Below are 24,890 nucleotides of genomic sequence, written 5' to 3' on the forward strand. Positions count from 1 at the left end.
CCCCCAAACCTTCCCTGAGTGTGGGACAGGAGCTCTGGGGTGTTCCTGCATCCCCCAGCCCATCCCTGAGTGTGGGACAGGAGCTCTGAGCTCTGGGATGTGTTTCCATCCCCACCCCAGCCCATCCCTGAGTGTGGGACAGGAGCTCTGGGGTGTTCCTGCATCCCCCAAACCATCCCTGAGTGTGGGACAGGAGCTCTGGGGTGTTCCTGCATCCCCCAAACCATCCCTGAGTGTGGGACAGGAGCTCTGGGATGTGTCTCCATCCCAAACCATCCCATCCCTGACTGGGACCGGAGCTCTGGGTTCTGGGATGTGTGTCCATCCCTAAACCAGCCCATCCCATCCCTGACTGTGGGACAGAAGCTCTGAGCTCTGGGATGTGTTTCCATCCCCACCCCAGCCCATCCCTGACTGTGGGACAGGAGCTCTGGGTTCTAGGATGTTCCTCCATCCCAGCCCTGCCCTGCCCATGGAACAGGAGCTCTGGATGTGTCTCCATGCCCAGCCCAGCCCTGGGTGCAGCAGGAGCTGCAGAGGCTCAGGAGGAGCCAGGGCTGCCCCTGGGGCTCCTCTCCTGCAGAACCCCCAGGTCTGAGGTGGGACAGACCCCATGGGGAGGGACCTTTGCTGTGCAGGTTTGGGAAGGGCCTCAGGACCATCCCCACAGAATCCAGCCTGGCTGGGCTGGCAGGGCCTCCCCAGAGCCCCTTCCATGGGGCTGTGTCTGCCACTGCTGCCTGGCCCCTCTGGTGGGTGTAACAAAGGTCCAGCAAATGCCTCCCTAAAGCCCCATGGAATTCAGGCTGAGAGTGGCAACTCAGCATTGAGACACAACTTTTGCAAGGAAATAGGATGAGATTTTTTATGTATTTGTAAAATCGTTTCAGGTTTGACAATCTGTGGCTTTCCCCACACGCTAAATTTTACAGAATAAAATTTTAGCACTTCTTGCAGAACATCAAAATCTTAATCAAACTGTAATTAAAAAAGGAAAAGCTGTTTGGCAAATTGAAATAAGTTGCTGGCTTGCTACAAGGATGAAAATAAAAGCAAATTTTAGGATTAATCCACTGGAGAGAAGCTGCCAGCAAGGCTCATTAATGGGAGTCTGATGTGTGGTGGGAAAAGCAGAAGCCCTGTGGCCTGGCAGAGAGAAAACAGCAGAGAAATAGAAGGGATTATTGGTTTAACTGAACAGTCCTGCTGCTCCAGAGAGCTCGGGGAGCTGCTTTGTCAGGAGTGAGCAGGACCAGCTGGATTCTGGGACTGGATGAGTTCCACTGCAAGGGAATAGAAAATCCCTGCTGGAACCAGTCCTGGGTGCCAGCAGAGCAGCCTGGATGGCCTGGGATGCTTTTGTCCAGTTCTGTTCATTTTCTCTTGTATTTCCCAAGATTTTTTTGTTCTGAAGACCTCACTGGGACAACAAAGGCATCACCATTGGCTTTTTTTGCATTCTGCAGCTTCCAACAGTGGAAGTTCCAGTGTGTCCCAGATTTTCCTGTCCACTGACCGGTCCTGGTGGGGCTTCCAGGCCAGGCTGGAGCACCCTGAGACAGTGGGAGGTGTCCCTGCCCATGGCAGGGGTGGCACTGGATGGACTTTGAGGTCCCTTCCAACACAAGCCCTGGTGGGATTCCATGAAACTTTGGGATTTTTAAACCCCTGGAGTTGAGCTGAGCCCCAGGGTGGGCTCTGGTCACTGCAGGGTCCTGGATGGACACTGAGCACATCCAGAGGGGCCAACGAGGCTGGAGAGGGAACACAAACCCTGTGAGGAAGCCCTGAGGGAGCTGGGGGTGCTCGGCCTGCAGAAAAGGAGACTCAGGGCTGCCCCCATCACTCTCACAGCTCCTGAAAGGTGCCTGTGCTCACCTGGGGCTGGGCTCTGTCTGCAGCAGCACTGACACACCCAGAGCACACAGCCTGAGCTGCACCAGGGGAAATACAGGGTGGAGAGCAGGGAAAAGGTTTTTGCAGCCAGGGTGAGAAAGTTCTGGAATGGTTGCCCGGGGAGGTGGTGGAGTCCCCATGCCTGGGTGTGTTTAACAAAGCCTGGATGTGGCACTGGGGGCCAGGGCTCAGTTGGGGCTGGGCTGGACTCGATGGTCTGGAAGGTCTCTCCCAGCCTGGTCATTCTGGGATTCTGTGGAGCTGTCCTGAGCCATGGGCAATGGCCAGAGGTGACCTCTGCATGTGGGCAGGGCCAGGCTGGAGAGCAGGAAGGTTCTTGCCCAGAGGGTGCTGGCGCTGCCCAGGGAATGGGCACGGCCCCGGGGATGCCCAGGCTGGCTCTGGGGGCCCTGGGCAGGGCAGGGTGGCTCGGGGATGCCCCGGGGGTGGCTGCAGCCCCAGGTGACGCCGTGCCCTGTCCCAGTGTGCCAGGTGATCGGCATGTACGACTACAGCGCGCAGAACGACGACGAGCTGGCCTTCAGCAAGGGCCAGATCATCACCGTGCTCAGCAGGGAGGACCCCGACTGGTGGAAGGGGGAGGTCAACGGCCACGTGGGGCTCTTCCCGTCCAACTACGTGAAGCTGACCACGGACACGGACCCCAGCCAGCAGTGTGAGTGTCCCCGTGTCCCCGTGTCCCCACATGCAGCATTGCCAGCCCCGCCGCCCCCGGGGCTCTTTGAAGACCTTTCTGTCCCCGCTGTGTTTGGTTGGTTTTGTTCCCATCCCCCAGCACGTTCCCCCTCCCCATCATTTTTGCTCCGTGCCTCGCCACGCCTGCCTCATTTCCCCAGCTTGAATTTGCTCATTGTTTTGTTTTGCTTATGTGTTGTTTTCCTCCTTTTTCTAGGAATCATATGTTGTCCATCCCCCACTCAGGCTTGAAAGTCCTCAAAGAGACCCACTATCCCATAGCAGTGCCCAGAGGGATGATGGGAGATGCAGCCTTGATCATGTGCCTTCCAGCATGATCATCTACTGCCTTCTGAGTCAAGAACACACTGCACAGCAGTTTTACCTCATTTGACATTTAGTTGCATGGAATCGCAATGGTTGAGTTAATTACCGACAAAATTAAACTGATTCAAAACAAAAAACAACAAAACAAAAACACACACACGCAAAAAACAATAAAAATCAGAGGATAGTGGGTCCTTTTGTGGCTTTCAGAGTTACCAAACTAATTTTTCCACCTTTGCACAGGTGCTTTTGGTAGTTTTAAAAATTATTTTTTAAAGATATATTCTAGCCTTTTAAAGGAAAAGTATAAATTTAATTTCTTCATTGCAATTTTTGTTTGTGCAAAAAGACCCACTATCAAGGAATGCTGCATGTGCTATTAAAATTGTTCCAAATGTCCATGAATTGGAGACTTTATGTATCTTTCTTTTTTATTGTTCACTTGTCCAGTGTTGTCAATGTGTCTTTTTTTTTATTATTTTAATTTTCTTTTTTTTTTTTTTTTAATTACAAAAGAACAGAAGGAGTTAAAATCAGTTTAAGGAAGTTTAAATGTGCCCAGTTCCAGGTATTTTGTTGTAGTTACTGTACTGTTTGTACCAGGTGTTGTTGTTGAGTGTGTAACCCGTTGTGGGGAGGGGAGGTGCCCTCCCCCGTGCCAGAGGCAAACCTGGAGTGATGTTTTACCCAGCTCTGTTCATTTGATTTTGCACATTACCTGTAGCTGCAAACAGTGAGCAAACAGCCTGGTGTGCGTGTGTCCCTGGGTTTGTCACATTCCTGGGGCAGAAATGGGTGCAATGTTCCCTCCTGGGGCTGCCACAATTCCCAGTTCCCCCGGGGCTGCTCAGCTGTGGAACAACACCCGAACGAGTCATTCTCGAGTCATTGTCCTGACAAGAACGAATGTATAGAACTGAGCCCTGCAATCCATTGCCAATGTTTACATTTTCTAAAGCAGACTGTGGAACTGACACAGAGGAGTGGGAGCTGGAGCCGTGCCTGGCTCCCGCTGCAGGTGCTGCCAGTGCCCTCTCCAACGCCTCACAGAGCACAACAGAGCCCTGCTACTCCTGATTTACCACGGGCTTACTCCTGGTGTCTGTGTCCCCTGTCCCAGCCCAGCCCCCTGCTCCCCACCCGTCCTGCAAAGGTGCACAGGACAAGTGAAGCTCCTTACTCAGTTGCACTTCAGTATTTCATCACTATGAATGTAAATTATATAAATATATAAAAACCTGCAGCTTTAACAACTGTAATCCAGCCTTTCCAATTAGTTCCATGTATAGAGAATTAAATCCTTCGTACAAAAGAGGCCGACAGTGTTTGTTGTTGTCTCCTTGCTGGGTCACACCCGAGGGCTTTGGCAGCAGCACTGGAGCCCTTTGGGACACAGGGACACCTGGAGCCCTCCAGGGACACAGGGACACCTGCCTGGCTCCTGGAGCCTCCAGGGACACCTGGAGCCCTTTGGGACACAGGGACACCTGCCTGGCTTCATGGAGCCCTCCAGGGACACCTGGAACCTCCAGGGACACCTGCCTGGCTCTTGGAGCCTCCAGGGACACCTGCCTGGCTCTTGGAGCCTCCAGGGACACCTGGAGCCTCCAGGGACACAGGGACACCTGCCTGGCTTCTTGGAGCCTCCAGGGACACCTGCCTGGCTCTTGGAGCCTCCAGGGACACAGGGACACCTGCCTGGCCCTTGGAGCCTCCAGGGACACCAGCCTGGCTTCTTGGAACGTGGTTTCCCTGTAACTGCCCAGATCCATCGTGTCTCCCTGCAGCCTTTGCCCCTCTGGCTCAGGGAGGATTGCTGTGTGTCCTTGGACTCTGGCAGGTCCCTTCCAGCTCAGGGTGTTCTGGGATTCTCTGATTCCCTGCCCAGGGCCAAGCAGTGGATTTTGATTTTTTTTTTTTATCAGATAAATTAAATATTCTTTCTTGGTTTGCTGTGGAGCCCTGGAGGGGTTTCTCATAAGTTCCACCCCATTGGCTCCTTCCCCTGTTCCTGAACATGGGTGTTCCTGGACTTGGGATGTGTTTTATGCCAGAAGCTCAAGTCTGAAAATATGGACAACTGCACAGATTTTCCTTCCTTTTAGGACAATATTTAAATAGTAATACATCTTCTGTTTCTACCATAAAAAATAATTCTTTTCCATCATGGCCACTTGCTGCCAAGTGCAGAAATGGAGCAGCACATGCCACTGGTGATTTTCAGGGCTCTCTGAGGGGATGGAGCCAGCTTTGGCTCCACTCTGTCAGTGTTTTGTGCATTAATTTGCACGAGAGCCTCTCCCTCTTTTCCCATCCTGAGCTGCTGGGTTGAAAACCTGACTCACTGAAAGCTCTGGCCCTTAGGGACATTGAGGGTGCTGTGACCTCAGGCCAGAACTGCAGTGGGATCTGTGTGAAATATTTGCAGTGTTTCAGCTGTGGGGGATGCAGGTGCTGCTCTTCTCTTCCCCTTCACATCCAGTGAGGCTCCTGCAGTTCCTGAGGGTGCAGCTTCTCCCCCTTTGTCCTCAGGGCTGGGCTGGAGCCCCCCAAGGGCCCTGGGAGCTCCTGGGGCAGCTTTGGGAGGAGCAGCCTGGGGTCCCTCACCCCAAATCCCCGGGGCTGGCACAGCCCTGCCAGCCCATGCAGTGCCAGCTGTGCCCACCTTGTGCCCAGCCCAGAGCACTCAGTGCCACCTCCAGGGCACACCTGCAGGGATGGGCACTGCAAAGCTCCCTGGGCAGCCCCTGCCAAGGCCTGAGCTCCCTTTCCATGGGCAAATTGCTGCTGCTGTCCCAGCTGAGCACACACCAGGCCCTGCTGGTGCCTCAGGGTGAAGGGGAACATAAATCCCATGGACAGAGTCCCAGACACAGGCACTCCCCTGGGGCTTCAGTGACAGATGCTGGGATCCCTGCAGTGTTCATTCCCTCCCTGAGGCCCCACGGGGGCTCTGCTGGCTCAGCAGGGAGGGTTTCATCCTCCTCCTCCTCCTCCTCTTCATCAGGGGCTCTCCCTGAGCTGCAGGGAACAGGGCATTGCAGTGACTGCTTTATTGTCTTTAGGGATATCAATATATAAAAGAGATATATGAGAAAGGGAGCCTGGCAGTGGCTGCCCCAGCAGCTGGGGCTGCCCTGGGTCCCTGGCAGTGCCCAGGGCCAGGCTGGCATCGGGGCTGGAGCAGCCTGGCACAGTGCGAGGTGTCCCTGCCATGGCAGGGCTGGCACTGGCTGATCCTTACAATCCCTGCCCACCCAAACCAGCCTGGCATCCTGGGGATTGGTTTTGTCCTCACCTCCCTGTGCCAGGGGCCTTCTCCCATTGCACAGGAATTGTCCCTTGAGGGAGGAGAGGAGACTGGAATTCCAGGGGCTGCCAGTGCTGCTGGGTTTTATTCTTCACTGCTTTTATGTTTGTGGGAATTCCTTCTGTATTCAAGTGCTGACAAAGAATTCCCATGGATGTTCTTTCAGAGAATTTGTTCTTTTCAATGCTTGAAATCTGTCCAAGAGAACTCTAAGTCTGAAATGTGGGTTTATCAAGAACATTTTGCTTTATATTCAGGATCAGTTTTATTTAATCCTCGATTCTTTTGGAGCTTTAGTGGCTTCACTTTCTGTCCCCATGAGGTCACTGAGCAAATTTTATTCCCATAAGCAAAATGACTGAAATTCTGCTTTTGTTCTCTGGTTTTAAAGCACTTTTTAGTTCTTTGTGGTTATTGACTCCAGCTATTTAACTTGTTAAATAGCAACTTCTGTGCAGTAAATTCAGATGATAAATTACTTTTTTTTAGACAATTTCAGTAGATTCAGGAGCAATATACCTCAAATATTACTGAGTAGAATTGACAGGGCATGGTAGCAAAGGGCTCCTCAGCCAAACACGGTGCTGAGGTGACCTTTGGGTTTCAGGACGTTGTCCTGGGGTTCCAGTGGAAATGGTTTTCACCAGGACTTCACTGCCCACCTGGGGACTTCAATGAGCAAAGCTCCTGAACTGAGCTGGGAATAAACCCCAGGGATCCCCCAGTGCCAGCCCAGAGCCCACCAAGCCCAGCCTGGGCATCCCAAAGGCTCCTGGAGCTGTGGCAGCCTCGGGGCCGTGCCCATTCCCTGGGCAGTGCCAGCACCCTCTGGGCAAGAACCCTGCCCTAAAACCCAACCTAAACCCCTCCAGGCCCAGCCCCAGCTGCTCCCTGGATCCCATCAGGTCACAGGAGCAGAGATCAGAGCTGTGCCTCTGCCAAATGAAAGTGAAAAAAATGATAAAATGCTGTTTGAAAAGAGGTTGGAACATTTAAAATGCTGCATTTGGCTCCCACATTGCTGGTTCCAAGTGAAGTGCCTGCACAGCACATTCAGTATTTGTGATTTCCCTGTGGAAAGGGCTGTGCTGTCCCCTCTGCTTGGCCCTGTGGCTGCTGCTGTGACTCTGCTGCTCCTGTGCCCTGAGTGCCAGGGGCTCAATCAGACACCCAGGGGTGAGCTTTGCTTTCCTGATGTGTTCTGAACTCCTCCAGGCCTTGCTTAACCCTGTGATTTACATTTTTGGAGGCATTCCTGCCCTCCCATGTGGGATTTTACTGTCCCCAAGCAGCCTCTGGAGAGGGGTTGGTAGAAGCAGTGACTCTGGAGTGGTTGAGGTTGGAGCCCCAGCAGTGAGCACATCCTCAATGCCACATCCATACCCCTGAACACTCCAGAGAGGGCAATGCCACCCCTAAACAGTGCTGCAAGCTTTGCCAGTGCCACTGCCCAGGTTTGTTTGCAGCTCCTTGCCTGCAGCTCAGAGGGAAGTGCTGTGCTCTGACAGGAACTGGACACACTGGTCTGCTTGAGAAATCCCAGACCTGCTGAAATGATTGAAAACAGCTGAGAAAAAAAAGGGGTTGGGCATTGCAGATGGAGAGATCAGTTTGATCCCAATGTCCTCACCAAACACCTGGAGTGGCCTCTCAGTGCAGGGTCCATCCCAGGAGATTTAAGGGGAATTGGTTGCATCTGAAACAGGTGCTAAGAAAGCTGAATGCTGAAATGCTGTGATTTAAATAACTCAGCACTGAGAACCCTGGAGGGCTGTGTCCAGTTCTGGTCCTGCAGGAGAGCCCTGGAGGGGCTGGAGAGTGTCCAGGGCAGGGAACGGAGCTGGGAAGGGGCTGCAGAATCCCTGAGGAGCTGGAAGGGGCTGCAGAATCCCTGAGGAGCTGGAAGGGGCTGCAGAATCCCTGAGGAGCTGGAAGGGGCTGCAGAATCCCTGAGGAGCTGGAAGGGGCTGCAGAATCCCTGAGGAGCTGGAAGGGGCTGCAGAATCCCTGAGGAGCTGGAAGGGGCTGCAGAATCCCTGAGGAGCTGGAAGGGGCTGCAGAATCCCTGAGGAGCTGGAAGGGGCTGAGGCTGGAGCAAAGGAGGCTCAGGGGCCCTCGTGGCTCTGCACAAGTCCCTGCCAGGAGGGCACAGCCGGGGGGGGTCGGGCTCTGCTGCCAGGGAACAGGGACAGGAGCAGAGGGAGCGGCCTCAGGCTGGGCCAGGGCAGGCTCAGCTGGGACAGCAGCAGCAATTTGCCCATGGAAAGGGAGCTCAGGCCTTGGCAGGGGCTGCCCAGGGAGCTTTGCAGTGCCCATCCCTGCAGGTGTGCCCTGGAGGTGGCACTGAGTGCTCTGGGCTGGGCACAAGGTGGGCACAGCTGGCAGGGCTGTGCCAGCCCCAGGGATTTGGGATCTGTGGATAATTTACCTGAGTGAGGGGCTGCTCTCCTGGGGTGTTGTTCCCTTCTCCTGAAGCATTTTCTGGAAAACTCCAAACTGTGAGATCACTTTTGCCTGCTCCTGGTCCCTCTGTCAGGACAGATCCCTCTCTCCTGTGCCCTGGTCACCTCAGCCTGGGCCAGCTCGAGGCTTACAGGGAAATCTGGCAGTGGCACTGCTTAGAAATGACATGAAACCAAAAGGGATCAGCAGCTGTGGCCATGGATGAGCATCTGTGATTTCCACAGCAGAAGCTCCCTTCCCAAAAAGCAGCATCTTGGTTTAGGCTCAGTGTTTGTGTTGGGAGACCCAGATCTGACTTTGTAAGGAATTGGAACAACATCTTTACTCTGTGCAAAGGATTTCAAATTATTTTTTACATTTCTGGAGCCCATTAATCTGCAGGGACTGTGGTGCTGGGAGGTCAAGGCACAGATTTGCAGTTCCAGCATTTGTCTGTGGGTTCTCCAAGTCCAGCCAGAATGGCAGAATTCATGGATTCACCCTCCTGAGAACAACCAAGTTCATTACTGTCATTTCCCCATCCTTCCCTGGCTTTCCTGGGTTGAAGCAAAAATTCCCAGAGCAGCTGGGGCTGCCCTGGATCCCTGGCAGTGCCCAGGGCCAGGCTGGGCACTGGGGACAGTGGGAGGTGTCCCTGCCATGGCAGGGGTGGCACTGGGTGGGATTTAAGTCCCTCCATCCCAAACCATTCCAGGACTCTGATCTGTGGAATCCAGTTCACCAAAGTTCTTTGGCATCCACGAAGAACGAGCCAGACATCCCCACCTGGAAAGGAATCCAGATCTTCAGTGTTCTTCATACAAAAACAAGAAAAGTCCCTGCACTTGTGCACCTCACCAAGAAATCTCCTACCAGGAAAGTCTCTCTGGGATGTTCTGCTCACATTTGGGTGCTTTTTTCCCCCAAATACTTCAAAAGCAGAGTGTTTCAGTGGTTCAGAGCAGCATTCACAGCCCAGCTGGCTGCCAAGGGAGCCACTAAAATGCTCCATTATTCAAAATGTCAATGCTCCCTCCAAGGGCTTGGTGCTTGGAAATCACCTTCAGGCCAAGGATTTTGAACATCTTTGAAGAAGAACTTCCCCAAGGAAAAGTAATTAAACACTTGTTTCTCTTCTAATGAAGCACTGGGAGAGCTGGGGCTGTTCCTCAGACCTGTGCTTTACTTGGTACCAAAGAAGCTGCTCTGAAATCTGGCATTTATTGTACAGAGATGGAACTTCTGGCCTTTGGAAGAGGCCAAAATCCATTGTTTTGGCACAAAGATGATCTTTCTCCACATCTGCTTTTCATTCCAAGCAAAGTTTCAATTGCCCTTTGTGGAGGGCTGTGACATCCTGTGTCTCAAGGGAGCACTGTCAGTGTCACTGTGCTTCCCACCTGATCCCAGCTCCCAACTCCAGAGTCAGAGAGGAAACAACCCTGGCTGGCTGTGTCTCCTGTTCTGGGTTTGTTTCATTTGGTTTGGTTTGGGTTTTGCTTTTTGGTTTTGCTTTGTTGGTTTTGTTTGGTTTTTTGTTTTGTTTTGGTTTGGGGTTTTTTGTTATTTTTAAGTCAAATCCATCATTCCCCTTTCAGAAGCACAGATCAGTTAAAGCAGATGTTGCTGGTGTTCCATGGAAATATTGGTGATACACCTGGATCTGCCCAGTGGCATTGTCTGAGCTCCCTTCAGGAAACTAAAAGTGCAGGAAATACTCCCTAAGTGTTAACTTAATGTGCAAAAACTGAAAGGGTTACCTGGGGCCTGATGTTTCCATGAGGAAAGTTTGTTTTCATGGGGAATATACTGAATTTGCTGAGGGTGAGGGAAAGAATTCAACTGGAGAATTTTGGTTGTGTGAAAATAGCTGAATAGATCATTTTTAGAGCCAAACATTTTCCATCTGTTAGAAATCAACTTTGCTTTTTGAAATGCATTGTGTTTTATGCAGAAAAGTAGCAAAACCTGGAAGAAAACATTCTGTGCTCCAGTCTCAGAAGAACTTAATTAAGCTCAGCTGAAAAATAATGGCCTACAGAAGAAAGAATGGAATTAAATGTTCTGTCTATTTCAGAGTAGAAAAGAAAATTCAAGATTGTGGAACTGATATAAAACCCCTCCCATCTGAGGGGATCAGTGCAAGGGAGGTTTGCAGCAGTGAAAGGACAGAGCTGATGGCAGAGGAGCTCTCAGTGCCAGCCTTTTCCTGTGCTTGAAACAGAGAGGAGAACAAAATCCACCCTTGGCTGGGCCCTGACATCAGTGGGATCTGCAGTGGCCTTGGCACGTCCTGGCTCAGGCCCTTCAAATGTTTGGGAGCAGTTTTATGGAAGTGTGGAGGAGTGCAGGGGCCCTGCAGGCCCTTGTGGAGCAGCATTTCTGGGAGCAGGGGGGCCAAGTGAACCCCAATATGCAGCACCCATCATTCCAAAGCGCCCTCGGAGCTTTAGGGACCTGCAGCTCTTCCCTGATTCCCTCTGGGATGTCTCTGTGTTTTCCTCACACCACGCAGAGTCCTTCCCCCTTTTCCCTGCCAGCCGTCCCTGTGGCACTGGACTGGCACAGCCCAAGGGGTCGGGGGCTCCAGGGCGAGCCTGGGAATGGGCAGGCAGAGGTGAGGGAGAGGGTAAACGTGGCCACCAGGGAGGAGATCACACACAGAGACGGCCTTTGTTGCAATGAATAAAAAATGCGTTAAATGGAATGTTTGGAGTCCCTGAGAGATGGAGCTTTGCTGGGGCTGTGCTGTGTGAGCAGTAATGGATGGGCAGGGCAGGCAGCAGTGCAGCTCCTGCAGAGCTGCTGTGGCTGCCCCACTGTGGCTCCCTGTGCCCCCAGCCCCACTGGAGGAGCCCCAGGTGTGGTCCCTGTGCCCCCAGCCCCACTGAGGCCCCTCTGCCGTTGTGTTTTGCAGGGTGTGCAGACCTGCACCTGCTGGACATGCTGACCCCCACGGAGAGGAAGAGGCAGGGCTACATCCACGAGCTCATCGTCACCGAGGAGAACTACGTGAACGACCTGCAGCTGGTGACAGAGGTGGGGCAGACGCGGCTGGTGCAGAATTCCTGCATTGTGCAGAATCCCTGCATTGTGCAGAATTCCTGCATTGTGCAGAATTCCTGCATTGTGCAAAATCCCTGCATTGTGCAAAGTTCCTGCACTGGGCAAAATCCCTGCACTGTGCAGAATCCCTGCATTGTGCAAAGTTCCTGCATTGTGCAAAATCCCTGCATTGTGCAGAATTCCTGCATTGTGCAGAATTCCCGCATTGTGCAGAATCCCTGCACTGTGCAGAATTCCTGCATTGTGCAAAGTTCCTGCATTGTGCAGAATTCCTGCATTGTGCAGAATTCCTGCATTGTGCAGAGTTCCTGCATTGTGCAGAATTCCTGCACTGTGCAGAATTCCCTGCATTGTGCAAAGTTCCTGCACTGTGCAGAATTCCCTGCATTGTGCAGAATCCCTGCATTGTGCAAAGTTCCTGCAGTTCACTGCCAACCTGCCTGCCTTGGGGTCTCAGCCCAGTCTTCCTTTGTCCGTATTGATACAGATATACAGATAGATACAGATGTACAGATATAGATACAGATACACAGATATACAGATATATAGATACAGTTACAGCTGTGGGTGGCTGCATACCATGGCAATCCCCTGTGCTCCCATCACCAAAATGCTGATCTTTGAAGTGTCATTTTTGCAAAGCCCTTTTGCTCCTGACTCTCAGTGTTCATTTCTCACGTACAAGTTGTGAAGCTTAAACTGATGTTCTGGAATGAGGCACATTCCCTACACTGTGAGGGGGGCAGTGATACTGAGTGATAAATGAGCAGTGGGGCTCAGTTATCACTTCCCGTGATTGCCTTTAGAGGTAGGAAAAAAAGAATTAGTACAGCCAACTATGGACAATTCCTTTGACAAAGAAGCAAAGTCCTTTTTTGAGGAAAAGTTCAAGATATGCAAAACTTGGGACTCTCAGAGAAATCAGATCTTCCACAGAAGAGTCCAAAGTAAAACCTATCTTCAGTTGCAGTATCAAGGGAATGCTGAGATCTTTTGCAGGAGAACTCTGCTAAAATTCCCAGGTTTCAAACAGATTATCCAGATCAGCATTAACACCAGCACCCCTACAAATTCAGAGTATTCCCTGTTAGAGCCCCCCGTACCTGAGGGTCTCCTTAGTCCCAGGCCTTCCAGGGAACACCACGGATGTCAGGGACAGGGGGTGCTGGCTCTGTCCTTACCCTGTGCACTCTAAATGGCCTCTTCTCACTCCCCAGATCTTCCAGAAACCACTGATGGAGTCTGAGCTGGTCACAGAAAAAGAAGTTGCCATGATTTTTGTGAATTGGAAGGAGCTGATTATGTGCAATATAAAACTACTGAAGTAAGTTGGTTTTTTCCCCATACTTCACAAAACCAGAACCCTGGGCCTCTCCCCCTGCCTCTCCTTTTATCTGCATGAAAACATTTGCCACTTACACAAATCCTAACCAGAAGGGCCACGTGTTTCTCCTTGGAGGGAAAAAGCAAACTGGGGGCAGGGTTTGCTGTGAGCTGTTGAGAATAACCCAGCATTTCTCTGCCCTCTGCACTCCCTTGGTTCCTGCTGCAGAAGGCAAATCCTCCTCTCCCCTGCAGAGCAGGGCTTGCCAAGGCTTTCCACAGGGCAGGACTTGCCCTGCCTGCTTCCAAAGGGTTTGTGCCCAGGGCGTCCCTCTCCAAAGGCTCTGGGTGCTGCTGCCCCAATCACTGCCAGTGGGGACACAGTTAAACCTGCACCTTGATAGGCAAAAACATTATAAAGTTATTTTCTTTCCCTACCCAGCTGCTAATTTTCCCTGAACCAGGGATTTTACAGCTTTGTAGAATCTCCTTTTTTTGTGAAATGTATTTGAAAATGGCCCACAAGTTGAAAAGTTATGGCAGTGACAGGACAAGTGACAATGAACCTTTCCTTAGGACACCAGACTAAAAAGTGATGGGGTTTTCCCTGCCTCATTCACACATCAGTAATTCTCTTTCTAAGCTAATAGAAAAGGAAATTCCCCTCCTCTTCCTCTCACCTGTGATCTGGCATTGCATTAAAGCCAGGCAGCAGCTGGATCACAGGAGAGGGAAAGGTGTTGGCTGAGGGTGCAGCCTGGGTTATGTGGAAACCCAGGGCACCAGGAATATTTTTGTGTCTGCTCTGGGGTGCCCTGACCCCCAGGGCAGCACTGACTCTGACCCTCATCCATGGAGAAAGTTTGCCAGACTTCAACATAGACTGGAATCCACAAAAGTGTGAAAGAGATTATAGAGAGCAGTGTAGGTGCATCACTTGGTGAGAAATTGAGGTTTTGGGGTTTTTAGTGTGTTGTGGATGGCAGCAAGATGGGGGGCACAGGGTGTTGTCCTGGGTTTGTTCTTCATGCTTCTTCTTCCTCCTTCTCCATGGGTTTGGGTGGCATTTTGTAATTGGGCAGAAAAGTCCCCATTGCAGCTCTTTGGGATCAGTTATTGGATTAAAAGGGAAAATAATCCAGGTGTCAGTTATTCATTGGATAGTTTAGTCTTAAAGAGATTGTTGGCCATTTTGTGCCTTCTAATGAAAAGCTGCAGAACTCACAGCAGTGAGACTGTTTTACTGATAACAAATAATAAACACCTGAGTGTGAACGTGAATTACTGTCCCAAGTGCCTTCAGTCCAGACCCAGAGAAACCCACAACTGGCACTGCCACAGCTGGTGCCTGGGTGTAAAAGTAGCAGCTCAATAAGAAGGAAATGTTCATTGTGTCCCTACAGTAAATGTTGTGCCTGGTGTATTTATGGTTCCCTGGGTTTCCCCAGTGAATAAGAACCACCCCTTTGTTCCATCACTGAGGAGTGGCTCTGTGTCCAACCCCTGCCCAGGGCCCTGCGCGTGAGGAAGAAGATGTCGGGGGAGAAGATGCCGGTGAAGATGATCGGGGACATCCTGACGGCGCAGCTGCCGCACATGCAGCCCTACATCCGCTTCTGCAGCTGCCAGCTCAACGGCGCCGCCCTCATCCAGCAGAAAACCGACGAGGTGCCCGACTTCAAGGAGTTTGTCAAGGTGGGACCAGCAGCAGCCCCTGGGAACTCCGTGCATCTTCTCTTCCCACCTGGCTGAGCTGCTGAGCAAAGGAGGCAGCACCTCCTGTGAGGGCTGTGCCACATCTGGGCCACCCTGGAGGGGCTGGAGCGTGTCCAGGGCAGGGAATGGAGCTGGAAAGGGCTGGAGAATCCCTGAGGGAGCTGGAAAGGGCTACAGAATCCCTGAGGGAGCTGGAAGGGGCTGCAGAATCCCTGAGGGAGCTGGGAAGGGGCTGCAGAATCCCTGAGGAGCTGGAAGGGGCTGCAGAATCCCTGAGGAGCTGGAAGGGGCTGCAGAATCCCTGAGGAGCTGGGCAGGGGCTGCAGAATCCCTGAGGAGCTGGGAAGGGGCTGCAGAATCCCTGAGGAGCTGGAAGGGGCTGCAGAATCCCTGAGGGAGCTGGAAGGGGCTGCAGAATCCCTGAGGAGCTGGAAGGGGCTGCAGAATCCCTGAGGGAGCTGGAAGGGGCTGCAGAATCCCTGAGGAGCTGGAAGGGGCTGCAGAATCCCTGAGGAGCTGGAAGGGGCTGCAGAATCCCTGAGGAGCTGGAAGGGGCTGCAGAATCCCTGAGGAGCTGGAAGGGGCTGAGGCTGGAGCAAAGGAGGCTCAGGGGCCCTCGTGGCTCTGCACAAGTCCCTGCCAGGAGGGCACAGCCGGGGGGGTCGGGCTCTGCTGCCTGTCCCAAGGAAAAGGAGATGAAATGGCCTCAGATGGCACCAGGGGAGGTTCAAAATGGAGATTGGGAACATTTGTTTCCCTCACAGAGTGGTCAGGCCTTGGGCTGAGCTGCCTAGGGAGGTTTGAGTCACTGAATTGTCCCAGAGGAGTCTGGATGTGGCCCTTGGGGTGCTGCTGATGGGGCTGGGGTGGTACTGGGTGATCCTGAAGGGCTCCTCCAGCCCTGGGGATTCTGGAATTCTTGTCCAGACAAGGCAGGTGAAGGAACGTTGCACAAATCACCAGGAGTTCTCCTCTGATGTTGAGATTGGTGCTCATTTACTGCCTTCCCTTTTCCTTCCTTGGAGGAGCTCATATTTGGGGTTTAAAGCGCCTGACTAACCAGATTTTCCCTCTCTAATGTTTCAGAGGTTAGCAATGGATCCTCGCTGTAAAGGAATGCCACTGTCAAGTTTTCTACTAAAGCCTATGCAACGGGTAACCAGATACCCACTAATCATCAAAAATGTACGTTCCTCTGCACACCTGGTGGGTTTGGTGCTGCTTTGCTTACACCTTAATGACAGGGTTGTTTCCTTATTTGTGTTAGGGTTTGTCACTGTGAGGTTCCTGATGTGCTGGGGAATGTGGGATGTGTCCTTTAATACTCGATTCCAGTACAGAAAATGGGATCATTCCTTGGGCTTTGGCAAAGTTATTCCATATTTCCATTTGAAAAGAGCTGAAGCTGGCACCCAAAGAACCAGAGGCAGTGAGTGCTGAGGGAAGATTTAAAATTCAGATAACAGGAGCAACAAGACAACCTTGTGCTCATATTTGCCTTTCCCCTCAGTGCCATTCCCTCCCCACGGGCTGAGCCTGCATTGCTGCAGGTTCCCCCTGTGCTGATGCTGCTGGAGGATTTACAGCCCTTTCCTAACACTCCTACTTCTTGCTTAATGTTTCCCAACCCAAATAACACCATGGAGCATGGCCCAAGGCTTTCACAGGGGATTATGAATTGGCTGTTGGCATTTAGGGATTCCTTCAGCAGTCGTGGCTCCATTTCTGTATTTGGCTGTCAGAGGAGGCAGCAGTGTCCTGGCACAAAGGCTGTGCAGCAGGCCTGCACTCCAGCTGTTCCCAAATAGTGTTCGTCTCCCAATTCTCACGTCTGTCAAGGAGGAAAACAAGCGTGGGGCTGGCTCTGCTGGCAGTGTGGGGCCGGCAGCTGAGCCGTGGTGCCAGGAGGCTGACGCTGCCTGTGCTTGTGTGCAGATCATAGAGAACACCCCCGAGAACCACCCTGACCACAGCCACCTGAAGCAGGCCCTGGAGAAGGCGGAGGAGCTGTGCTCGCAGGTGAACGAGGGCGTGCGCGAGAAGGAGAACTCGGACAGGCTGGAGTGGATCCAGGCCCACGTGCAGTGCGAGGGCCTCTCCGAGGTACCGGGGCTGCCTCAGCACAGGGACACGGCAGCACCGCCCCTCCCGGCCCCTGTCCTGTCCCCTGGCCCCTCCTGGCCCCTGTCCTGTCCCCTGGCCCCTGTCCTGTCCCCTGTCCTGTCCCCTGGCCCCTCCTGGCCCCTGTCCTGTCCCCTGTCCTGTCCCCTGTCCTGTCCCCTGTCCCCTGTCCTGTCCCCTGTCCTGTCCCCTGTCCTGTCCCCTGTCCCCTGTCCTGTCCCCCGGCCCCTCCTGGCCCCTGTCCTGTCCCCTGTCCTGTCCCCTGTCCTGGCCCCTGTCCTGTCCCCTGGCCCCTGTCCTGGCCCCTGTCCTGTCCCCTGGCCCCTGTCCTGTCCCCTGGCCCCTCCTGTCCCCTGTCCTGTCCCCTGTCCTGCCCCCTGTCCCCTCCTGTCCCCTGCACGCCCTCCTGGCCGCTGCTCGTGCTCCTGACCCTGCTTGGGGGCCCGGCTCCGGAGCAGTGCCGGGTTCAACGCTGCCATCTGCACCCAGCACTTCCCAGTCCTTTGTGGAGCAGTGCTCATGGGGCTGCTGCATCCCACCCCACTGACCGCTATGGACTGCTCTGAAAACCAAATATTTAGAAATATTTTCTGTGATAAAGCTTTGTATACATTTGAAAACTCAAGAATACTGATCAAGTCTCTGGAGACTTTACAGAGAGAACCCCTGCCTCCCATGCCATGTTACCTGATAAGTTTCTAGAAATATTGTGTTTGCATGTCCTGCAAAAGGAGGGAAGATATTCTGATGGCCTTCCTGTTGTTGGTGGAGGTAACAGAGGCAGACAGATCACAACTTGATTTTCAAAGTATGCACCATTCTAGAAGGTAAAAAATAATGAGCACTGGTTGGTTCATACAGTAGAAAAATTGCATTTCACCTGAGGAAGTGTGACTGTTCTGGGAGAAGGATGGGTGTGACACTGTCAGCACATCCAGCTGTCTGCCAGCAGGAAAGTGGCTGCTTTCTCTTCTGTGGGTGGTGCCTGGCCCAGAGCAGCAGCTCCACACCCTGCAGAGCCTGTGGTGCTCACTGCACCACAACAGCAGCAGCAGCCCCAGCCAGGGCAGGAACAGCCCAGCCTCTCCTGTCTGTTTTCTGTCCAAGGGCTTGCCAGCCTGCCAAAGGAGCCCCTCCAGAGCCAGCTGCCCAGGCTGGGCCGAGCTGTGCCAAACCCTGGTGAAAACAAACCTGAAAATGGCACTTTAGGCACTGCTGATCCCTAACAAGGCCTGGCTGAGTCTGGGATTGTGCCAGTGGTCAGCAGCTCTCACTTGGGGTATTGTGGCCATCTGAAGTCCTCTGGGGTGTTGTAAGGGGTGAAATTCAAGCACAATTCAGAATGCAGCCCTAAAGGAAGCTCAGCCTGTGGAGAGGCCGTTGGCAGAGCTGCTGCTCATCCAGGGCAGGTGCCCTGGCTCAGTGCCACCCTGGGGGTGCATGTACATGGCCAGGGGGCACAGATGCTCGTGGCTTCCCCTGCCTGCCCAGCCCTGTGGCCTTCAGGGACTCTCCCAGAGCCCCCTGTGACTTGTGCTGCTTGTGGTGCTCGAGGCATGGCTGGTCATCCCTGCCACAGACTGGAACCAGGACTCAAAACTGTGTTTGGTCTCTTGCAGGGCAGCCCCGATTGTTTCACTTTATACAGTGCGTTGTTGTTCTTCTTCTACTTTTCGCAGCAACTCGTTTTTAATTCAGTTACAAACTGCTTGGGACCACGCAAGTTCCTGCACAGTGGGAAGCTCTATAAAGCCAAGAGTAACAAGGAGCTCTATGGTTTTCTCTTCAACGACTTCCTCCTCCTCACTCAGATCATAAAACCTCTTGGCTCTTCTGGCACAGACAAGGTCTTCAGCCCCAAATCCAACCTGCAGTACAAAATGTATAAAACTGTGAGTGCTGCTCCGACACGGGGATGGGGACACGGCTCAGCAGCTCCATTCTGGGGCTGTGGGCAGGAGCCTTCCTAGAGAAGAGATTGAAAGCTTTGGGGTTCAGGGCTGATGGCAGGAAGGGCGGCTGTGGGCTCTAGGGAAATAAGAAAAGATGCTTTGTAGGTTTTGCTTGAATAAAACTCTTCCATGAGGGCTCGTGTGTTTGAGGGAGCAGAGGGAGAGCAGCGTTCACTGCTCTCTGGGGCAGGAAACTCTGCTGTGCTTGGCTCTCTCCAGGAGTGCCCCCAGGCTATGCAGGCACCTCTGTCTCTGTCAGCTTTTAACATTTTCTGCAGAAATGTAGGAGGCAGAAGGGGGGAGATACTTGGGGCATGGAATAATCCTGCTGTGAGCTGATGTGTGCTGAATGCCCCTGTGCAGACTCTGCAGTACAACTCGAGCTCTGCTGGTGTTTTACAGCCCATTTTCCTCAACGAGGTACTGGTAAAGTTACCCACAGACCCTTCTGGAGATGAGCCCATCTTCCACATCTCCCACATTGACAGAGTCTACACACTGCGGGCTGAAAGCATTAATGAAAGGTAAGGGTCTTTGTGGGCCTTTAAAAAGTCTGGGAACTGTAGGATGGCAATGGTTGTGATGGAAACTTGCAGAGCACTCTCCAAGCTGGTTATTTTACAAGACTGGAAAATTCCTTTTTGGGATATGATGATCTGACAAAGAGGGAGAAATAATGTTTCCTGAATTCCAGCTAGACCAGTGATGAAATGGCTGAGGGTGGATGTTCAGGCTGCATTCACATTTTACGGTGATGTGAAGAAGCCAAGAGATGCAATTCTATCTTCTGCTGCCACCTGGGATGGTGGATGGTGTCCCTGCCCATGGCAGGGAGCAGGACTGGGGGAGCTTTAGGATGCCTCCCATCCCAAACCATGAATGTCCTGTGGAGCAGCAACTCTTCATTTGGGGTTCCAGAATTAATCCACAGCCTCCAGAATCTCCCACGTTTCCTTGCCTCAGGCTTCCTTGTATGTCACAGCAGTTCTTCAAAGCCCTCGAGGGCACTTTGTAGCCTTTCTGCCACCCTTTTTCTGTCAGCCTTCCCCTCAGCCTCCTTCAGGCGCAGGCTGGGAGTGCTGAGATGGACTCAGTGACCCATGTGGGTCCCTTCCAACTCAGGATGTTCTGTGACTCTTAACCATGAAATGGTTTCCCAGAAGGGCCCATTCACCACCCATGGGCTTCCCAGGTTATGCTTTTAAAGCCCTGAGAGTCAGAAGAGTTGGGTTGGAAATCTCAGGGACCAAGGACAGTGGCCACCTCAGCAGCAGCAGCAGCGTCTTGGACCTCCTGGCTCCAAGAAATCAGTTTATTTCAGGAAAACAAGAGGCTGGATGAAAGCAAACCTGTTCTTGAGACCTTTTGTTTTCTCACCAAGCATCTCCTGCTCATGGGTCTCTTGTGCTTTCTCTGTGTGCTGGAGTTTGCTGCCTTGGGATGGTTCCATTCTGCAGGTGCTGAATTCCAGTAAAATCCCTTCCAGGCAGACAGCTGTGGGATGGCAGAGCCTGGGATGGGGCCAGGGCCTTGGCTGGGAAGGAGGGACAGCTTTAGTTTTGTCAGCTGTGCTCCAGCAGGGAAAAACAGGAATGGCATTTTGCAACTTTTTTTTCTCCTTTCCTTCTGAAGGACTGCCTGGGTTCAGAAGATCAAAGCTGCTTCAGAACTTTACATAGAGACTGAAAAGAAGAAGAGGGAAAAGGCCTACTTAGGTACAGCAGAGGATGTGTGTGGGGGGGTCTCATCTTCTGTGGAAAAGTCCCTGGGCAGGAAAATCCACTGGTGACATTTCTCTCTGCTCTCCTGTTCCACCACAGTTCGCTCTCAGAGGGCAACGGGCATCGGGAGGCTGATGGTGAATGTTGTTGAAGGCATTGAGCTGAAACCCTGCAGGTCCCACGGTGAGTGCCTTGGCTTTCCTTGCTCCATCCAGAGGACATTCCCATTTGCCAGCCTAACTCTGCAGGGGCTGTGTCCCAGACATGATTTTGTTAAATGGCGTGGGTTTAATGAAGGTAAAATAGGCAGAGGTGACTTTGATGTGGGTTTAATGAAGGTATAATAGGCAGAGGTGACTTTGTACAGCTGAACCACGGTCCTGCAGTTGTCCTGCATGAGGCTTTTGTTTCAGGCTGGCTTCGTTTCCACCACACAAGCCATAAAGTCCTGAAGGGAAGGGTGGAGGGTGCTCAGCACCCAGCAGAGCAGAGTATTCACTGTGGTGGTGATGTAGCCCATTACAGAGGCAGTGAAGCAGAGCCTGGGCCGGGGCCAGGGGCCTGGTGTGCCAAGGTCTGTCCCAGCTCAGGTGGCTGCTGGAGCAGAAGGAAGCTCAGGAGCAGGAGCACGCAGCTAACAAAGCCCCGCTTGTTCCTGTTTGTTCCCATCTTCCCAGGAAAGAGCAACCCCTACTGCGAGGTGACCATGGGCTCCCAGTGCCACATCACCAAGACCATCCAGGACACCCTCAATCCCAAGTGGAATTCCAACTGCCAGTTCTTCATCAAGGACCTGGAGCAGGACGTGCTGTGCATCACGGTGTTCGAGCGGGACCAGTTCTCCCCGGATGGTGCGTACAGAGCTGCCCCTGCCCAGGGCGTTTGCAGAGCTCTTTTTTGAGGAGGAGCATTCCTGCTGAGGGAAAGCAGAGGGAATGGGCTGGACTGGGACATGATCTTTAAAGATACCCCAGATTTGACCCTCTTTGCATAGGAGGAGTCAACTTAACCTTGCTTCACACAGTATCCACACAAAAAGCATTCAGCTCCCTCTGGGTTTTGAGAGTTCCTTTTCTTGTGCAGTTGACAACTAAAATGTGATTTGTAATTCTGCTGAGACTCCAGAAAACTCTGGATGCTGCTTGCACACAGATGGGTTCAGGCAGGAGGAAGAGAAATTACTTTGAGTTCCTGTTATATGCAATAACAGCAGCAAAAATGAGCCCAGGATCCCAAACCCAACAGTTTGTCTGGGAAAGGACCTTAAAGATCATCCAGTTCCAGCCCCTTCCATGGGCAGGGACACCTTCCACTATCCCACGTTGCTCCAAGCCCCATCCAGAATTTTGTATCAGAAATGACAGACATACTTATGTGTTTTTTGAAACAAAACAGAGATACACACTTTAGTTAGAAACACTTGAACACTTCCAGGGCTGAGGATTCCACAGCCTCTCTCATTCTTATTTCCTAAGCTGGGATGAGCATGTGGAGCATCACAGGTGTATTTTGGAGTCACAATCTCAGGCAGTGTTTGGGTAGCACTGGTACGGGCTCATTGACCTCGTTGCTGGGCTGATGACCTGCTTGGCTCTGCTCTGTCATCTCCAGCAGGTTCACCCTCAGGTTTAACTGAGAACTTTGGCCTTTGGCCTTTGGTTATTTTATATCATAAAATCAAAAAGTCCCTGAGGCAAGGCAGCTGTGAATTCTGTAGTGGGTTTTTCCACTCCTGGGCCCATTTAGTTTTAATGCTGCTGCTGCTGTTTAACATGGTCTGGCTGGATGCCCTGCTATGCAGCTTGGCAGCCTTTGGCCCCCTTCAAGAGCACAACTAGAGTAGGACTGAAGGCTTGTTTTCTCTTTGGCTGTGTGTGGGTGGAAGTTCATGTCCTTCTGCAGGCTCTGGTTCCCCTTTCCTGAGCACGCTGTGTTTCTGCATTCCAGACTTTTTGGGCAGGACAGAGATCCGTGTGGCAGACATCAAGAAGGATCAGGGTTCCAAGGGACCAGTTACAAAGTGTCTCCTTCTGCACGAAGTCCCCACGGGAGAGATCGTGGTGCGCCTGGACCTGCAGCTGTTCGATGAGCCTTAGGAGAGAGGGGCCAAAGTCAGAGTTGAGCCAGAGGTCGCTGCAGGAGGTGTCTGCAGAAGCTGTCACCGAGTCCTTGCTGGTGTGGCATGAAACTACTGCTCGCCCTTCACGCGTCAGAGGGTTATCAAAGCAAACAGGAGCAGCTTTGTGCCTTGATAATTCTCACTGAACACACGAATCCCAATTTAGTGAGGAGATCTCCCTCAATCTCCCTGTGTGGAACTTGGCGTTGGTTTCCTGGGCTGGTGAAACAACCCTGTTGTTCCTTGTGCTGCAGTGGGGATAGCTGGCAAAACACATGTGTGGCTGTGCTTGCTCCAGCTGCCCTGCTCTTTGATTCCTGTGGAGGAGGCAGTGTGGGTGTGTTTTGGAGGCTTTCTGAGGGTTTTCCCCTTCAGGAGTTCTGTGCCTATTGCCTAGCAGAGTGGTGTGTAAATGTGAGTGAATGGAAGGAGCAGTTTTGCAGCAGGAAGATCTCTGAAGGTCTTCATGATGGTACTGAAAAGACTTAGAAAATAAATAGTCTATATCTATAAACAGAGAAGATTCTATTAACATACCACTTCATGACTCGTGTTGCCCCTGAAAATAAAAGCTGTCCAGGCCTTCTGCACAAGGATGAATTGCACTCCAGAAGAGTCCAGCCCTGGGTCCCTGTGGGAGCTGCTGTTGTCCCCAGGGCTGTGAGTGCTGGGCAGGAAGCCAAGGGTGAGGCACAGAGCCCTGCTGGTGTCGTGTCTCCCTCCCGGGTGCTCCTTCACTGCTGCTGCTCCCAGGCCGAGCCTCCCCTGCAGTGGGGGAGAAGAAACAACCGTGGTTCCAGCTCAGGAAGGGAAGGTCCAGCCTGCAGGGCCTGGTGTGCACAGCAGCGGGCGGTGCCCAGGCACGGAGCTGAGCTGAGCTCTCCTGGGTGCAGCCAGGGCACGGGGGCTCAGGGCATCCCACGGGGCAGCTGCTGGGTGTCACCAGAGAGCTCGTGGCGCTCTGCAGAGTGGGGACCCCAAAGCCATCCGGGGAATGCAGGGCTCTCCATCCCTTTCACTCCATGGATAACGGCGTCCAGGCCCACGTCCCTGTTTGGCAGAGCCCCCGGGCACAGCGTCTGCTTTCCCTCAGGCACACGTGTGAGTGCCCTGCTGAGCCTGGACTCGGGGAACAAAACATCCCTGAGAGGCAAATTCCTCTTTGTTCTGCTTGGATTCCTTTTGTTCATGCCCTGCCACGCATCCACTGGTATTTTTGTAAGGACTTCATTCCGGATGGGAGGTGCCAGCCCGTGTCATTCGCATGTGAACGTTCTGTGGAGCTGTTGTTAGGTTTTGGTGTTCCTTGCATGTCCTTTCAGTACTGGTTCCCACCTCTCCTGTGTCGGCAGTGTTCTCTAGCACTCCAAGTCTTATTGGTTTCCATTAGGAAATTAGGATATATCCATAACAGGTAGGTAGATCAGTATGGTAATAAGTGTAAACTGTGCTGGGAAGTGTCTGTGTATTATAATTTCCTAAAAGACCACTGTAATGTTTCAAGCAATGGGAAGGAAAAAAATGTATGTTGGAGGGACAACAAAGTTTACATTTCATACTTTTCAGAATCGCTTTATTATTTATTTATTGAAGATAGTGTAGAATTTTGTATCAGAAATGACAGACATACTTATGTATTTTTTGAAACAAAACAGAGATACACACTTTAGTTAGAAACTTTCAACTGACCACATTTTAGAGGGAGTGTGACTTCCTAGGCATGCATTTGTTTACCACTAACTGGCTGAAAACACAATTAAGAGAACTTTAAGTTTCTATTTTTCAATGTTGTTAAGAAAATTGTTTCAATTAAAATATGTAAATAGTACTAAACCCATGCTTTCCTAATTCCATATCAATACATTTTATTAAATATAATGTATATGAAAATTCACATTGTTGTGGTAGGATAAAAAAAGTGATAAAATCTATTACTGGAGTACCATTAAATGTCATTGTCTAACCTTTTATTGCTGTCCTAATTTTACTCAGTGCTGCCAACAGGGTGAAAATTCATTTCAGTGTTTCACAAGTAGCATCACTTTGTTTGTTAATAGTGTCATTTCACCAGCATCAATTACAGTGACAGCTGAACTGGCCAACAGGACAAAAAAAATCTCATGGCTGGAATGCAGGAACCTTGGGCAGGGTTTGGAGGGAGCCCCAAGGAGCTGCACCTGCCTGAGGCTCCTTTGGTGCTG

The 24,890-nt window shown here is 52.0% G+C and overlaps 1 protein-coding gene across 3 annotated transcripts in view; it reads left to right on the forward strand.

The window, feature by feature from the left end:
* The window catches only part of ITSN1 (intersectin 1), a 114,584-nt gene extending 89,927 nt beyond the window's left edge, over window positions 1–24,657 (forward strand). For 2 of the 3 annotated variants that reach the window (XM_058044968.1, XM_058044970.1), the window contains 12 exons: window positions 2,381–2,572; window positions 11,589–11,710; window positions 12,955–13,061; window positions 14,572–14,755; window positions 15,863–15,961; window positions 16,712–16,879; window positions 18,577–18,789; window positions 19,252–19,373; window positions 20,482–20,564; window positions 20,670–20,753; window positions 21,248–21,421; window positions 22,518–24,657. In XM_058044968.1, coding sequence (XP_057900951.1) covers window positions 2,381–2,572; window positions 11,589–11,710; window positions 12,955–13,061; window positions 14,572–14,755; window positions 15,863–15,961; window positions 16,712–16,879; window positions 18,577–18,789; window positions 19,252–19,373; window positions 20,482–20,564; window positions 20,670–20,753; window positions 21,248–21,421; window positions 22,518–22,666 — 1,697 coding nt within the window. In that variant the 3' untranslated portion in view covers window positions 22,667–24,657. Of the gene's footprint in view, window positions 1–2,380; window positions 2,573–2,809; window positions 3,365–11,588; window positions 11,711–12,954; window positions 13,062–14,571; window positions 14,756–15,862; window positions 15,962–16,711; window positions 16,880–18,576; window positions 18,790–19,251; window positions 19,374–20,481; window positions 20,565–20,669; window positions 20,754–21,247; window positions 21,422–22,517 lie in introns of those variants that run through there. The other variant, XM_058044971.1, reaches the window with a different exon arrangement.
* The last annotated feature ends 233 nt before the right edge of the window (window positions 24,658–24,890 follow it).

The sequence above is a fragment of the Melospiza georgiana genome, chromosome 2 (assembly GCF_028018845.1).
Source record: "Melospiza georgiana isolate bMelGeo1 chromosome 2, bMelGeo1.pri, whole genome shotgun sequence".
Taxonomy (NCBI): Eukaryota; Metazoa; Chordata; class Aves; order Passeriformes; family Passerellidae; genus Melospiza; species Melospiza georgiana.